Raw genomic sequence first — 17457 nt, 5'->3', positions numbered from 1 at the left:
AACAATGCTGGTAGACACTGCAGAACACCTTTCTGGCATGGGTTAACCAAATACAGAGTAACTTAGGTAATTTGTCATTAATTAGAGGAATTAGATATAAAAGGTTTTGAACAAATATCATATCAGTTTACAATACTGTAAACAAGCTTTATGCTATTTTGGCAATAAGGTCTGTGTAAAAGTATATTATGTGGGCATTGACTGAACTAGATTTTTTACTTTGTTTTCCCAGGAAGCGAGCTTACAGTAAAGAGGCAGTGTACAGTGATAAGCTACAGCACTATAGCACTGGTCGAGGTGAGTATGAAGAAATCTCTGGACAGTTGGGGACAAGCTGGAAAGGTTGATGGAACCCCATCCAAATGTTTTCTGTTGAACTTGATTAGGAAACGGAATATTGTTTGCAGTCCAATGTGGAGAGGTCATGAAACAAAGAGACCAGATTCAGAGGCAGAAGTGGAAGTGGAAGACATACAGGGGAGACAGGGGAAATGGACAACAGAAGTGAGATCTTTGGGGTGGGGGACAGCATTGATATTGTGGAAGCTGTAGATACCTTTGACTTTAGAAGTGTTAGCCAAAAGTGCCTTGACCTGAAAAAGTGGAATATAGAGAATAGTGCTTATGAACATATCACCTGGGAGCTTAAAGCAAAAGCAAGCATCGTTCTAGGAAAAGTTCAAGCGTATATCAGAATGGAGATTTCCTTCAGATATGTTCAGTAGAGCAGATCAAGAACAGATCAAGGAACCCAGGAGAAAACAAGGATTCAAAAAGCACTGGAGAAAATCCTCAGTCTCAGATAATTGGGTCTCCTGGTTTTTGTTTAGGTTGGGCTTTTGAGCAACTTTGTGGAATTTAGTATTATTTTTAACCAATAAATAATTCAAGAAATGGAAGATCCAGGGGATATGGAAATTTTTGTCATCCGTGCTTAATTCACTTATTTACTTTATAGCCTTGTCAGTCTTTCTGCAAACAGCCCTCCCCAAAATGGTTGGAAAGTAGACTTTAGCTCACCAGGGATGGAAACTCATCATGAATTACTATGGAAAGTAACTGCTTGGATGCCTGCTATTGTTTGATTGACAGGCAAATACAAAGTCCTGGTGGGAATCCACAAACAACCCATTTTATTTTCTTCAGTCTACAAATTGCCTTTTTAAAAACTTCCACCTTTAAAAATGTATAGATTCATTAGTCACAGTGAAATATAAGCAAATGACTTTTCATCAGCTTAATAAACAGATCATATTCAGATCCTTCCCAGAATGCAAACAGAACTCTTGCAAAAAGCAGCAAACAAGCCTTTATAATCTGTATTAGGAAAGTTAATAAGATAATAAAATAGCAAGGCAGCAATCTTGGCCAGTGAGTAATCACTGCCCATCTACCCTCATCTGCCTACACCTTCATATACTTTACATGCTTACTGCGCATGCAGTACCAGCTGCAAACAATTATATTCAACAGTTCCCAGGTGTTTCAGGGGAAATCTCCAACACAAATGCACACAGCTCTTTAGGGCTCTTCAGATTACAGCCAGAAGCAATACCTAAGTAAACCACAGCCAAAGCAGGAAATGAGATAGGTGGAAGAAAACCAAATTGGGAGCAGCTGAAATCCAATTTGCACTTTAGAAAAGAAGCCTCTCAGACTTTCCCTTTCTTTAAAAAGAAAATGTGAGCCTAAGGTCTAGAAGAGAACATACTCATTGAAATTCAAATAGATGGATCATGAACATGCAGCCATGGAATTAAAGATTTACCACAAGTATGCTGCAAAGGGGGGAAATTAAGGTGTCACGTTAAACATTTAGCTGTTGCTGCACTTCCTGCCTTGCTGTATTGCCCTGAGACTGTCATAATTTTAACTTTGGACAAAACATCTCTGGATTGTTTTTTTAAAGAGAAGCAAATGAAACTGAAAACACAAGTATCAATTGAGTCATTTTTAGACCAATGTAAATAATAGGGATGACGGCAGTTGTCATCCTAGACAGTTTCTAAGCTTTTTGGGGGTTTGGGTCAGAAAATAATAACTATGTGTTTCCCAGCCAGTTTCAAAAGAAGTGTGTAAACACATATGCTCAAACTCTGATTGGTTAACAGTGTAATGCTCTGCAGAGTTTCTCTAGCCATTGACTGCAGTGAATTTAGACTGGAATAATTCTGTATATGATTCCACTGTAAGTGTCATGCTATGCTGCCATATTTGTACCAATTGATTATACAAAAGGACTGTTAAAATTACAGAAAATTTACAGTTACAGGTATAAAGCTCCACTGGTATCAGCTTTCTAAATAAAAAAACCCTGGTATTTCAGTGAAAGCTCACAAACTTCATTTACAGACCATAACTTTTTATTGGAGGTTTTTTTTTTTTACTAAGCAGCAAGGGACAATATATGCTTCAAGTACCTGTGCTTGCTATATAAATGGAAATGTGAGAGAATTTGGAATTCAATTTTGAGGGTTTGACAACTCTGAGGGTCTCATTTGTTGTAACCGTTGGAGCTGAGAGAAAGGAAATATGTACAGGAGGTGGCAATACTGTGCCAGAAAATGCCAGGGAGGTTCTATATAAGAAACATGTAGGCACAAAGAAGAGAGGAGACCGGTCACCCCAAATCTTCTGAGATACCAAGGTCTGTGATATATTGGATATCAGGTGCCATCATTCAGCACTTCACCTAAGGCAAGGCTGCCTCCCCCCATATGGTTTCTTTCTCTCTGCCACAAGCAAGTAAAAAGACCACTCATCATGAGCGAAGGGTATAAAAAACAGCCTGACAACAGACTATCCAATTGTAATCAGCCAGAGGAGTAAGACTTGATGAAAGGGCATGGAAACAGCCAGGAGGACTTAAATGAGATAGTATTGGGTGGGATGCCACCCCAGCATGTTTGCTGTGTTAGAGGAGATGGAAGCATCTCCAAATCAGCTGTGTCTCATTCTGTGTAAACCACCTTGGGGATCCTAGAAAGACTAGGTAGAACTCAGTTTAAATAAATAAATAGATCTATAGCATTTCTTAGGAGTGTGACTATAGAGTGCAAGGGGAGCAAACTCACCTTATGAATCCTTCACAGCAAAGATGTTCCTTGACTCATCCAAGAACTCTGTGGTGAGATTCAGAGCTATAGACAGTTTACATCCATGGTCAGACTCATCATATGACTAGAACTGCACACAATATTCTACATGAGGCCACATCATAGATCTACACAGGAACACTACACTTCTTTATTTTCAATCCCTTTCCTAATAATCCCCAGCATAGAGTTTGCTTTTTTTCACTGCTGCAGCACACTGGGCTAACATTGTCATTGAGTCAAAGTCTCTTGCCCTCTCAGTCTTTATTTATTTATTTTTCATATTTATATCCCGCCCTCCCCGCCGAAGCAAGTCTTAGCAAGTTTAGACTTCATTACCATTTACAGTAGGGATAGTTTGTTGCAGAGTGCTTCACCTTATACTTACTGATATGGAACTTCATTTGCCACATTGTCTACTCACCCCATCTGTGGATATCCTTCTGGAGCTTGGTGTTACCATCCAGAAGAATTTTGTATCATCTGCAAACTTGGCCAGTAAACAGTTCACCCCCCAGTTCTATTTATGAACAAATTAAATAGCACCAAAACTGAACCTTGTGGCACTGCACTGATTACTTCCCTCCATGAGAGAACCATTCATTTAGTTCTGTTCTCTGCTTTCTGTTGTTTAGCAAATTTTTAATCCATAAGAGCACCAGTTATCTTATCCCATGACTGCGAATCTTATGCAGGAGTGTTTGGTGAGGTATCTTGTCAAAAGTGTTTTGAAAGACCAAGTATATAATGTTTACCAGGTCACTGTTAGCTAAATATTTGTTCACTTTCTCAAAGAATGCCACAAGGTTGGTGAGGCAGGACTTCCTTTGCAGAAGCCATGCTGATTTTCTCTCTTTGTGCTTTCTTCCTCTACATGTTTCTACTAATCTGCCCGGAATAGGGTTGCCAGGTACCCTCTGGCCAGTAGTGGGAGATGGGGGGTTGAGTTTCCAGATCCAGATTGGGAAACTCCTGGAGTTTTGGGGGTAGAGCCTGAGGAAGACAGGAACTTCAGTGGGGTACATTGCCATAGAGTCCACCCTGTTGCCTGGAGATGAGCTGTAATTCTGGGGGACCCACCTGGAGGTTAGATCAGGCACTAACTGGCCTGCAATTTCCTGATTCCCCTTTAGGCATCTTTTTAAAAATCAGTGTAACATTTACCACTCTCCAGTCTTCTGGTATAGTAGCTGATTGTAGTGGTAAGCAGTGTTCCCTCTAAGCTGTAGTCTTGTGAGCAAAAATTCTACTTTGTGAGCTATTAGCATTAAAGTTGTGAGCTACTGCATAAATTATTGTGCTCTGGGGCCATTTTTCCTGAGCTAAGACAAAAAGGTGTGAGGTGGAGGCTAAAAATCTGTGAGCTAGCTCATGCTAACTCAGCTTAGAGGAAACACTGGTGGTAGGTTACATATACTTGTTAGTAGATAAGCATTTTCACATTTGAGTTTCCTAAGAATGCTCAGGTATATGCCATCAGGACCTGGAGGCACTGGTTTTTAATTTCCCCCCTGAACTGGCTTCACCACACACTTGCCCCATGGTCGATCAAGTCAACTTGTGGCATCCTTTTTTTTCTTTCACCCATATGCATAAACTCTGATTCATTTTTGACAGCGCCACAATCTTTCTGCCAAGTACTCTGGCCCCTCTCAGCCTCCTTCTCTTTGCTTGTCTTCCTTGGAATAAACGGGGGGAGGGGGGAATGCAGGTTTACACAAGAGTAGTCCCATTGACTTTAGTACATTTACCCTTGTGTCAGCCATTGAATGGTCTCAAACAGAAACTCTGATGCAGTACAAGAGAGAGGGGTGTTTTTTTTGGGGGGGGGGATTTGTCATAACCACTCCCCTGGGTACTCCCAATCCAGAATGACTACTGCCAGGTCGATTATGCACTTATGCACACATTGCTACCTGATCCAAAAGAGAAAAAAAGAGGCAGGAATGGAAAGGAAGCTTCAGACTTCCCAAATGGCTTGACTTTACAAGAGAGGAGTTCAGACATCCAGAAAGGTGGGATGAATGTGGGGATCCGTAAGCACCAGACTTCCTCTGGTGGCTATTTATTCCATATCCAACTTGGTTTACAATAGGGTATGACTAGGGAATGGCTGCCAGAAGTGGCTGTGTGAATGTGCCCATTTTAATCTGTTAGGGACTAGTAACTATATTGGGCCAAACTGCCCATCTGACTGCAGCCACAGGGAAGTTTTCTGTAGGCACCTTTTTTCTGCATTATCTACAGTTTGCAAGCTAAATGACAACTCTCACATTAAGCCTACCAGCAGATTGCCCTCTAAAATGTTACCAGCTTCCTTTTAAGAATGCTATTGCTGAGGCCAGATGAAACATTACAGCCTCCATGTGGAACAGCTAGATTTAAGTCCAGCAGAGACCAATAAGGTTTTCAGGATATAAGCTAGAGAGTCAAAGCCCTTTTCACCAGAAAAGGATCCGACGAAGTGATCCTTGACTCTTGAAAGCATCTTGTTGGTCTCTAAAGTGCTGCTGGACACAAAACAAACTATACTACTGCAGGCAAACATGGCTACCCTCTGTAAAAGCCTCCATGTGGAAGCTGCTGGGAAGTCCTTAAATGTGCCATCGCGGTTTGAGGTGCCCAGCCTTGAGCAGGTGATGCACACCCAGCTGCTGAGAGAGGCATGGACTGTTTGTGCCCCAAAGGCGTAGCCACACCACTTGTGTGCTTGCAGAGCATTTCCATGGTGCATCCTGGCCTTTCAGACAGGCCAGAAATGTGCCAGGGAAGTGACGAGGTACTTTTTGAAGCAACATAGAGATGTTGGACGGCAAGGTAAAAGTAAGTGCATTGCGGGGCCCAGATGTGTATGTGTAAATGCACCATTTTAATCCAGGTGTGGGGGTGGATATGTCTGCCCAAATTGCCCGTCTGAATACAGCCTCTCTGTGCTAGTGAGCTATGTGCAAATACTGTCTCCCATATGCACACAGGCAGGGAATTTGTACTCAATTTCTGTTGCCAAACATAGTTTTGCTAATTTTTTTGGGCAAGATTCAGGATATTGACCCTGAAAACAATGAGAAGCAGAATAGGTGAGATGTATATTTTGTTTGTTTCATCGCTGGAGAGGCAGAAGCATACAACATTTGAGGTACAGAAAAGTCTTTGGGCCGTACCTGGATTCAAAGGGGTCTGGGCCTGATTCAGTGTGCAATGAGACTTTTTGAATTGGGGAGATTCACATTGCATACACACCCTGGCTTCTGTGTGAACTTCAAATGTTATTGCCATCACTGATCGGATGGGCTCTCTGTTCTGTGATCTTTACTCTTTCATACCTGCTGTTCCAAATACGTCAAACCATCTGGTTCTAAACTCTAGCAAATTCCCTCATGTTTGTAAAGAGCAACGAGCCATTTGTTAATGCAGTGAACACTTTCTGTCTGCTCTCTGGTATTCTCTGTTGCTGAGCACTGAAAAGCCATGTTAGACCAGCCAAGGTTACAGTTATGAGGTGCAAGGTCATTGTGTCCCCCAGCTTGATCCTTCTGTGTTATATGTTTGTTTTGCTTTTCTAATCTGTAAACCAGCCTTGGTTATGATCTTGTAAATTCCTTTGTAATCCTGCTAGAGCATCAGCTGCACTTGTAAAAGAATTTATGGAACAGTTAAAGTGTATGTGATGAAGCTGTAAAAAGATTTATGAACTGGGCAAGGCACAGATGGCTTCCTTGCAGCTTCACCACTGGCAGCGGAAGACTAGAGCTCTGGTCCCAGTTATGCCTATGGCTGCATCCAGAAAAACAATTTCCTCTGTGTGTAGATTTACTATTACAGAGCCAAACCAAAAGCAGTAGAAGGATACTTATTTTTTTATTTATTTTATTTGTATTGTATTAAATTTATATCCTGTCCTCCCCGCAAGTGGGCTCAGGGCAGCTTCAAGGAAGAGGTACCAAGGGTTGTATGTGGGGTGGAGCTGATTACACTGCAGTAGCTGCTGTGGACAATGCCACCCACATTGATTTGCTAGACTTGGCCCACCATCAGAATAAGCAGCACTTGGTACAGGGATATGCAAAACTCCCATGTGGTTTGTGGATGTCAAGCATGCTGAATCACTGTTCCTGACTCTCAAAGCAAAATCACTCTTTCTGGAAATATCCTAAGATAAAATGATAGTTCAATATTCCTTCCTCTCCAGTCTTGGGATTTCCAAGTGAGATCTTTATATATCACATGCCCTGGAGCTGTTAATTATATTAATTCAGTAGCTAATGAGTATTGTTTGTCTCTAATTAGTTGAATTATATAGAAATTAAGGCTGCAGTCCTAAACACACTTACCTGGATGTAAGTCCCATTGACATTAGCTGGGCTTACTTCTGTGTTAATATGCTTAAGATTGGCATGTAAGTAATTGTTTCCTGGCTTATGGGCTAGACAGCTTCCTCCAATTTCAGCAATTGAAAATCTGAAATGGCATATGCAGGATATCAACACTAGAAACCTATTTCACTAGTAGTTGTGATGTATACCTTTCATCCTTGCTGAGGACTACAGTTGCCAGCCTCAGGGGGCAGAGCCTGGTGGTTATGTCAGGAGGTAGAACCAGTGGTGTCACATTGAACAGTAGTACTAATAGTTCTTTCACATCCTACTAGTAATAGTAATGTACAATGCATTTAAATATGACTAGTCACTATCACATGGCTGTGAGTAGAGGCACTATTCACCAGTTCATTTAAAAAAAAAAAGACAATTAAAATGGCATGGAAATTAACTATTTGCTAAGCATAAAATGTCATTGAACTCTTAAGTGCCAGATGATTGCCTTTCCTCTCCAATGCACATTTCAATACTTGACACAAGCAGGCATGCACAGAAGTCTTAAAAGAAGCCATCAATTGTCTTAGCTATTTAACATCCCAGACACTTCCATCTGCTGCGCTGAGGCCCTGAGATTAAGGCTCAGAATTTGAGTTCATGGGTCAGAGCCTGAGATCTGGCAACTGTACAGTGTGTTTACATAAATTTCAAGAAGCAGAAATAATTATGAAGATAAGGACTGAAACATTAAATTCTATATTCATATATCTCCTGGTCAAATAAGACCTGCATAATATTGACTTTTGAGTTTTTTAACAAAGGGTCTCTGGCATAAACACTTGTGGTGGTGGTAGGACCAGATAACCTGGTGAGGTGGAGGAGCAGTAGAGGACCTCTGCTATTTAAAAAAAAATATTTCAAACACAAGGAAGGTGAGAGGGAACAAATCTGGGCCTGAATGAGGGAGATGATGGAAGATGTGGCCTACAATGAATAATAGGAGGGGAAAAGAGAGCGTGTGCTATTTTTCCCCATATAGCTAATATGTGAAAAAATAAATGTACAGTTTATTCTAAAAGCTAATTACAGAGATCATCCACAATATTTTGGTTTTTTTCAGTAACAAAATAATGATACCATTATTTGGTTGAAGGTACACAACCAAACATTCCCGGAATTAGTTTACAGTACAAAGATCAGTGGAAAAGTAGCTTCAGACAAGGGAAGGAATGCCTTATTTCTTTATCTGAACCTGCTATTCAGATAAGGGGAATATCTCTGAACCAGAAGACTCTTGTTCCTAAATGAGTCAAGAACACAAGCTTGGTCTTCTGACTTCCAAGTCAATGGTGAAAATATAATATAATGCATACGGTACTTTATCTGTCTTGGGCCACTTTCCCTACCTGAGCCAGGTTGTATTTTCATGGGCATAAGCATAACCCCTCCATTCATGCTCAAAGGAATGGGGACTACAGCTATAATCTTCTGGATTTTACAAACATAACTACAGCAGCACGCTACTGGGTGTGACAAGCAAGGTAATAGGATGACCCTTCAACAAAAGGCCCCAGAGGCATATGCCGCGTGAGACTTTCTCATTTCTCGTGAATACCACGTGGACACAAATCAGAAACATCCCTGACACCTTTATAACAGGTGACGCCACCTGAAAAGCACAATTGCATAGCACTTGAGTGGTCGTTGTTAGATTCATGGTACTGTGATTTTAACGTACACCAGATGGGAGGAAGTACTCCTACCAATACAATTTGAGTTCCTGAGTGTGAGATTTCTCTTAAAATTTAATGAGTGAAATAACAAGGTTTCTACCAAAGTTAATTCCTACCGGCAGCCTCCCAAATTCCCTCCAGCACCATACAAATTCCCAACTATGTCTGGTAAAACTTTGGCAGTCTGCTGTAAGGGCCCTTGCAATACTTTTAGAAGGCTAAAGTAAAGCTGGAGAATTTATGATGGAGGCTGTATTTTATCATTAGGATGTTCACTTGTTTGTAATTGCTGCATTCTGTCATTTTAGTAGCAGCTGCAGAGCTAAGGTGTGTTGAGTAATTTTTTCAAAAAACCCTCCTTAAATTATGCATGGACAGGAAGCATCATAAACTTGCCACTGTCTTTGCCATAAAACCAGCAAAATAGTTTGGGTTTGTAACTTTGCTCTTGTGGGTAGAATGTTCAGTTCAAAAAAAGAGACAGCTGTGTGAGGAGGAATTTAAGTAAAGGGTACAGGGCTGGTCAGCCTGAATCAGCTGGAAGACTCCTAGAATGCTGGACAGCTGACAAATGGCTTTCTCCACTCTCTTAAGTCTTTCATCTATTTGTGTGTGCCTCCTCTTTCAGAAGGGCACAGTGATGATCTCCTTTTACTCTGATTGAATCCTTTTGATTTTTTTTTCTTTTTGTATTTCTGAGAAAACTTTCTTTGAAGTGGTTTCCTTCTTTCTTCCCTCTCTGTCTCTCTGCTCCACTCCATTTCTCCTCCTAGCATGCTGCTATTCTCTTTATTTTTTTGCTCTGCACTCCACTGCTATCACAGCTACTCAGTCTAACCCTTGCAATCAGACCTACACAGAAAAGGTGTCAGATTGATAAATATTGATCTCTACCTGAAGTTCTTTCCTTGACTTTTCTGCTAATGGATTTGCTACTACTTCAATAAATAACACTGTGCACCCACTTTCTGGGTGCAACCTATGGTCTGCTCCCAATCTGCCAGTTATAACTAATATGTTCTAAATCTCAAGGAGAAATGCAGGAGAAAAGTTGAGAAGTAGAGAATAATGTGAGGATCAGGAGTTTCTCTTATTCTGTTCCTTTACAGTTTGGAATATGTATTGTGTCCTATATTCTCATTCTCCTGAATTTTGCTCTCACCAGCAGAATTTCTAACATTAATTTTGGAATTGTAACAGGCAAGTTGCTGGAGATTTAATTTCCTTCAGTTCGTTCTACCTCCTACATTACCTGTGTGCTCATGTACATTAATGAAACACTGCAAAAAAGCAACTTTGATATGCTCAAATTTGTGAATGCATCAGTCTACCTTTACTCTGCATCTTGGTAGCACACACACAGAATCTTGGTATATATAGCCACACAAAGATTGTTTTGTTTTTTGCAGTTTTTTTTAATCAAAGTACATGTGCATTGATAATGTAGGGGCAGGAAGACATGAGTGGCAAACTGTTCATAAACAGTACTATCTACAAATTCAGAATCTCATAATCCAGAATTCCAGAATGTCAGGAAGAAATGGGCATTAGAGAGATTTGAAAGCATCCCTAAATCAAAAGGACAGTGAATAGGGGAGCTACAAGGAGATAATTGTGAAGACAGGCAGGAGAGGGAGAAGGTTTACGGAGACATGCTGTTGATGCCTCCTCCCAGAGATGAATATGATTTTTTTCTTTCCCTGTGTTTGTCTGGCTCTTCTCTCAAATGAGAAGGCTCCCCAGGAATGAAGATCTACATTGACCCTTTTACCTACGAGGATCCCAATGAAGCTGTTCGTGAGTTTGCCAAGGAAATTGATGTGTCTTTCGTGAAGATTGAAGAAGTCATTGGAGCAGGTGTGACTCATTTCCCATTGGGAAGGTTTTCAGTGCCATTGTTCTCCTTCTCCTCCCCCCCCTTTTCATTTTCCTTCCTTCCCTCTTCCACTTTGAATTTTCAGGCTCATTTGGCTCAATTAACAATGGACTGACACTTTTCCTCCTGAAAGCCTAACCAGATCTTCTGTGATATAAGAGTCTGTTCTTAATTAATTGGCTCACTTTAATACATTGTTGTGCTCCCTGGTTTAATTAACAGTAAATAGGTAGGGCAATAGCTCCCTAGTTTATGGCATCTCTCTGTCTACGATAGCAGGAATCTTACTTTCTCAGAGCAGTTAGCTGATTTCAGATGAAAAAGCCTTCATGTCCTTCATCTGAATTTCTAGCTATTCATACTAATAAGCTTCGTAAAACAGTTGTAGACAATCACAGCATTCAATATGTTTATTTTACATAAATCCAGGGCTTTTTTTTTTTTAGGAGGAACACACAGGAATGCAGTTCCGGCTGGCTTGGTGTCAGGGGGTGTGCCCTAATATGCAAATGAGTTCCTGCTGGGCTTTTTCTACCAAAAAAAGCCCTGCATAAATCACTAGCCCCACATGTTCTCTTAACCAAGTTATGGTGATCCATGTCTCAGAGATCCATCCCCATGAAGAAAGCAGCTTTGTAGGTATTGCTCAGTCACAATACAATACCAAATTGCCACTAAATGTATGTTAATAGCAAGCAATATAGACCAATTTCGTACTCACCCTACGCTGCTCTGATGTTCCTCTTTTCAGTGTGGGGTCCTTCTGATTTCCCACTATCTGCCCTGGGACTTCAGCTTGCATTGGCATTTTTGCATGGCAAAGAGAAACTGCTAAAACCCAGTTTCTCTTTGCCGTGCAAAAATGCCAATCTTTGCTGAAGCCCTGGGGCAGATAGTGGGAAATCAGAAGGATGCCACGCTGAAAAGAGGAACGTCAGAGTGGCGTAGGATGGGTGCGAAATTGGTTACATTCTTTCTCTCTCCCCAGACTGAGCAAAATTATCAGGGCTTGGTGGTTATATTTAAAAACAAACAGTACAAAATTGGGGATTTCAATCAACAATATGGTGATATTTCAGAGACAAACTTGGGAAACACGGCGGGGTGGGATACTATTAGGGGAAGATTCCACAATATTGGATGCAGACATGGTACAATCTAGAATTTGCTAGAATCCTTGTTGTCTGCCAGTGTGCATTGAATTTACAGAGCCAACGAGCATGCTCAAGGTATCATTAAGGCATAAACTGTCCTGACTATAGACATAAAGAGTGCCCTGGTGTATAATGCCAGGGTCCACCCAGTACAGCTTTCTTTACCTAGGTGGTGGTCCAGGAGAGACTGGCAACCCTACTTTCTGCCTACCTCTTTTGTACACCAATTGTTGTGTCATCTGGTGTCTGTATCAGGGATGGGTGTTAGACTAACATCTGCTTGTTGCCTTGGCCTATCCCCATGCATATTTTGTCTGAACCCTACTTTTATCCATCTCTGCTTTTTAAAGCCCTCTTCTAGTCAGTTGCATGTCTGTGACAGCCAACTCATTTGCATCCATTGCTTGTTGTGTACCTTCAGTACTTCAGATCTGCTTTTTTTTCTTCCAAGGGTGCTTCCAGATGGAGCTGTTTGCAAGGATCAGGCATGCTGGTTTGGTATGCTTATCTCCTGCAAGCTGATTCCCAATTCTGATAATTACCAGTTCAAAATGCACCAGCAGCATCAGCAAGATGGCACTAAGGTAGCTCAATCAGTGCTTCAACCTTTCCAGTAGGAAGTGCCTCTTCTTTGGCATGTTCCCTGTGTTGGCACAGCATCCATTGGAGGAACTGCTATCTGGAAGCCTCTTTTGTTCCTCTTCCACTCTTTCTGTCACCATACCAAATCCTTTGAGCACTGCACAGCTGTGCCTTTCTTACTTTTTGAGAAAGGGTAGAAGAAGATAGTAGGTCACCAGGACTGGGAACAAAAGCTCCAAGAGCAAGCTGCCTCTTTTGCTGTGCTTTAAAAACAGACTTACACTTTTCTGCCCTCTGTTTCTTTCTCTTTTTTCGCCTTTCTCTTTTGTCACCTGGAAAAGTTAAATTTTTCATGCTTGCCTGGTCTAAAACAGGCATGAAAAAAAGGTCTAAAACAGGCAGGAAAAAAATCTCACTGAATTCAGTGGGCTTTACTTCCTCTTAAGTATACATAAGATCACAGTGTTACAATGCCTTTTTAAAAAGTAACAATTGCACCATCAAGTTTAATGCTGTTTAATTAATTGTTGATTGAGTACAATGCAGATTAATGAATTGTCAAAGATATGTGTGTGCATGTAGAGTAGACAAACAGAGCTGTCAGGGTAGCATCCTTTCAATAAAGGCCTTTAATATTTTTTTTTCTGTGGCATCTTGGATAGGCAAAATAAGTTGAAACGAAGACAGAACTTCTAGATATTTTGTAGTTGTACAGGCCAGGGAAAAATCAGTAAATACAGTTTGTCACCTCTTAGCACTAAAGAGGCAGGAAAACCTGAACCTGCCAAAACCATCCTCTTCTAGGCAGCTAATAAAGGCCCCAGGGCCTTATCCTCTGTTTCACCTGCCCACCTTACGTAGGGGTGGGTATTTTTTTTAAAAAAAAAAATAGGTTTCCAGGATTATTTTAAATATTTTAGAAAGCACCTTGCTGTTACAGGCACCCAAATGAGTGGTTTGTTAATTCATGACATTTCCCTTTAAAATGCTGGGTTAGACAAAATTAGTTGTGATTTGTATCTGTCCCATTACAGGGGAGTTTGGCGAAGTATATAAAGGGCGCCTGAAACTGCCTGGAAAGAGAGAAATCTACGTGGCTATTAAAACATTAAAGGCTGGCTACTCAGAAAAGCAGCGACGGGATTTCTTGAGTGAGGCCAGCATCATGGGTCAGTTCGATCATCCAAACATCATTCGGCTGGAAGGGGTGGTCACCAAAAGCCGACCAGTGATGATTATCACAGAATTTATGGAAAATGGAGCATTGGACTCCTTCCTACGAGTAAGTGTTAACTTTTTAAAAAGTAATGTAATTCAAGGAATTAGCTCACGTGATAATGCTGCCTGTAGACATCAGGCCTTACATGCCAAAATCCATACCATTTTACTTCAATTAATGAATCTAAGGCCATGGCTCGGGTCCTGTGACATAATTCCCCTTGTGTTCCCAGCCACTGCAGAGGCTTTCCTCCACTGCAGGGCTTGCTTTTTTACTACTAACCCTTCAGTGTGCATAAGGGCTGCTTGAGAAACATTGATCTTGCACTCACAGAAGTGCTAGTGGCAAAGGAAATGAGCAGCGCAGTGGAGGAAAGCCCCCCACAGTAGCCAGAGATAAGTGCCAGTGGAATGATGTCAGAGGATCCAAGCCAATTACACTGGGATCCCACGCTCACAATAGCTAATGCTGATTAGAAGTCAAGCCCCACTGTAAACGTGCATTGAAAGATTGTCAAACCTCCAAACTTTTACAACATTTCAGCAGCTGTGATTTTGAGCACAAAAGCTCTCTTCGTTATTGTTAGCTCTCCTCCCATCCCCTTGCTGACTCCACTACAGGGTTTTTCCTGCCCTTGAACAAATCCTGCTTTTTGTTGCCACTTCCTTTCTTCATCTCCTTATGTTATTTGCCATTTATCTCAGGACTGTTTCTCCTTGACCAGAGGTTTCTTCAGGTTCCTTCTTTGTCAGCCTACTGCCTCTTCTGACCTCTTCTTTCAACCATGGCCTCTGAGCTACCCTAACTCCTAGAATCATTCCTCAGCATCCCTATCTGTCCAGATTGCCCTTCCTGTGTCAAATGTCTTCCTAGCCTGTAGCAGATTCTTCCGAGCCTGCGTTCTTTGTTAACTCTGAACACATATTGACTCTGGTGTTTCACTTTCAAAATGTAGCAAAATGATGGGCAGTTCACAGTCATCCAGTTAGTGGGAATGCTACGAGGGATTGCAGCTGGTATGAAGTACCTTGCAGAAATGAATTATGTCCACCGAGATCTTGCAGCCAGGAATATACTGGTCAACAGCAACTTGGTCTGCAAAGTATCTGACTTTGGACTCTCACGCTACCTACAAGATGATACCTCGGACCCAACATACACCAGTTCATTGGTATGTACCACCACATTCTTTGCATTTAATAATTACTGTGGACTGATAAGAGAAGTTGTGTGATTTCTAACAGTTAACATTCAAGCAGTGATAAGAACTGCAGTAATATTACATTCTCACCCATTTTAGTTTTCATACAAAATGGAGTGATGTGAACATTCATTCTGATGTTTGTTACACAAAATGATTGGGTGGGAGATAATGAGAATCAGGTCCAGTGGCGTTCATATTTTAAGAGACAATCTTGGCTCCTGAAGAAATGTAATTTTAAATACGCAAGACAAAAAAAGTAAAGAGGACAGAAAAAACTCTCTCTCCTAAGAAACTGTTGCCAGAAAACAGGTGACAATAGCAGATGGCAATTCAAGGGGACAGCAAAATAGCATGCATGATCAGGATGTGATAGGCTCATCATAACAGCCACCTCACTGCCATTGAGCTAAAAATGAAATTTTGAAGACACTGGAAATGTGCTCTTTCTGGATCTTATGTTAATGTTAAGATAGCACTCCTCCTCTATCACATCTGAGCTTGCCAACAGCTCATTAAGTCCAGGGTCTCCTATTGCAGTGTACGCCACCTCTCAGTGGTATAATGACACAAGTTGGGAGCAGGACGTCACCACAAGTACATGGAAAAGTTTTAATGTGTGGTTCAGACAGCAACTATAGCCTTTTAGTGAAGAATTTAAATGCTCCATTTGTATGAAAATCTATCAGATAAGAGTGATCACACTTTTTGAGAGTTATAACAGCAAAACAGACCAAACCAGCTTATGTGGAAAGATCCATGATCCTATCTTTTCAGTTCTTTTTAAAGTTAAATTGCTGTTAATCAGGGAGAGAGATGTGCATGGCAAAATTTTTCATGTTAATTTCAGGTCCAGATTTTGGGAGTGGCAAGATTTTTGTTATCCTGAAGTTTCTGAACCCCCATTGCCATTTTGGGATTTTTCTCCAGTCCCTCAAATTTGGGACCATTTTTCCAGTTCTCTCCTTGAGACAGTAGGAGCAGGGAGGGAGAGAGAAGAAGATGACCTCAGCAGACAGCTATTAGTCAACATCTCCATCTCTTAAATTTTAAAGGGACTTTCTCCAGGTCAGTTTGGCCAGAGAACCTGGAGGTTTTTTGCTATCTTCTGCTCATGGATCTGGGGTTACTGGTGTGTGTGTGTGGGAAGGTATTTGTTATTTTTCTGCACTGTGCAGGGGGTTGAACTAAATGACCCTGAAGGTCCCCTCCAACTCTACAATTCTATTAATCCCTATGATTCTAGAAGCCCCACCTAATACTGATGACTGGGTAGAAGAAGATACTGGATTGGATTTGTATCCCACCCTATACTCTGAATCTCAGAGTCTCAGAGCAGTCACAATCTCCTTTACCTTCCCTCCCCCCCACACACACAACAAACACCCTGTAAGGTAGGTGGGGTTGAGAGATTTCTTGCAGCAGCTGCCATTGGAAATAAGTACCCCGTTATTTCATATGGGTAGACCTGGCCTCACTAGTACTCAGACAGTAATGGTACTTTTATTCCCAAAGGCAGTAGACCGGGCCTCTGTCTACCTGAGTATCAGCTATTAGGCAGGCTTCTAGTCCTTTTAAAATTTAAATTCTTCTCTCCCTCTCTTCCTAGTTCTTTGCCTCCCTGAAACCAAAACAATTCTGAAATTTTGGGAGATAAATTTTCATTACTCACAGAATTTGAGGTCATTTCATAAATCCACAAGACAACCTGAAAAAGCTAATTCTGGGTTTAATTTCAGCTCAGATATAATCAAATGCACAATCCTAATCAAGGCCTCTGATTTGGTTTGGAGCCACAGTATGGAGAAGAGGGTTTAGCCCTTCCTACCCCATGTGGTTTTGCCTGTCAAAACTGATTCTCCTGGGATCTTATTAGCTCTGCATGGGATCAAAGTCAGGCAGTCCAGTTCAGCTGTTACAATAAATTCTCTCATTTAGGGAGAAGCTTGTTTTTTTCTTGGCAGATGACTATAGCAAGTCAGTATGGTCTTGGCTGACCTTGTGATCATATTGTACCTTGCAGACTCTAGTTTCACAGTTAGCTCAAAGGACTCTGATGGATATCTTGCTGAAATGTGGAGCTCTGTAGCTAAGTTCCGCAAGTACTGCAGTTTATCAGTATAGATTACTAGTAGCTTTTGTTACTTAACAGAGTTTAGGCATTACAGCAACCATGGACTTGAAAAGAATCTGGTGGATCATCTAGTTTTGACATCTTAGCTCTATGTAAGAATAATCTATGCTTAAAGCACCTCTGATTGATACCTCTTTAACCTTTTTGGGG

At 41.2% G+C, this 17457-nt stretch overlaps 1 protein-coding gene across 5 annotated transcripts in view; it reads left to right on the top strand.

Annotated features, from left to right (window-relative positions):
- The window catches only part of EPHB1 (EPH receptor B1), a 481329-nt gene that overhangs the window by 434710 nt on the left and 29162 nt on the right, over nt 1-17457 (top strand). For 3 of the 5 annotated variants that reach the window (XM_060242066.1, XM_060242063.1, XM_060242062.1), the window contains 4 exons: nt 233-297; nt 10876-10998; nt 13788-14035; nt 14928-15143. In XM_060242066.1, coding sequence (XP_060098049.1) covers nt 233-297; nt 10876-10998; nt 13788-14035; nt 14928-15143 — 652 coding nt within the window. The remainder of the gene's footprint in view (nt 1-232; nt 298-10875; nt 10999-13787; nt 14036-14927; nt 15144-17457) is intronic. The other 2 variants (XM_060242065.1, XM_060242064.1) reach the window with 1 other exon arrangement.

Source organism: Heteronotia binoei, chromosome 6, assembly GCF_032191835.1.
Source record: "Heteronotia binoei isolate CCM8104 ecotype False Entrance Well chromosome 6, APGP_CSIRO_Hbin_v1, whole genome shotgun sequence".
Classification (NCBI taxonomy): domain Eukaryota; kingdom Metazoa; phylum Chordata; class Lepidosauria; order Squamata; family Gekkonidae; genus Heteronotia; species Heteronotia binoei.
The sequence above is the reverse complement of the archived record's forward strand: the minus strand, read 5'-3'. Positions and strand labels throughout refer to the sequence as shown.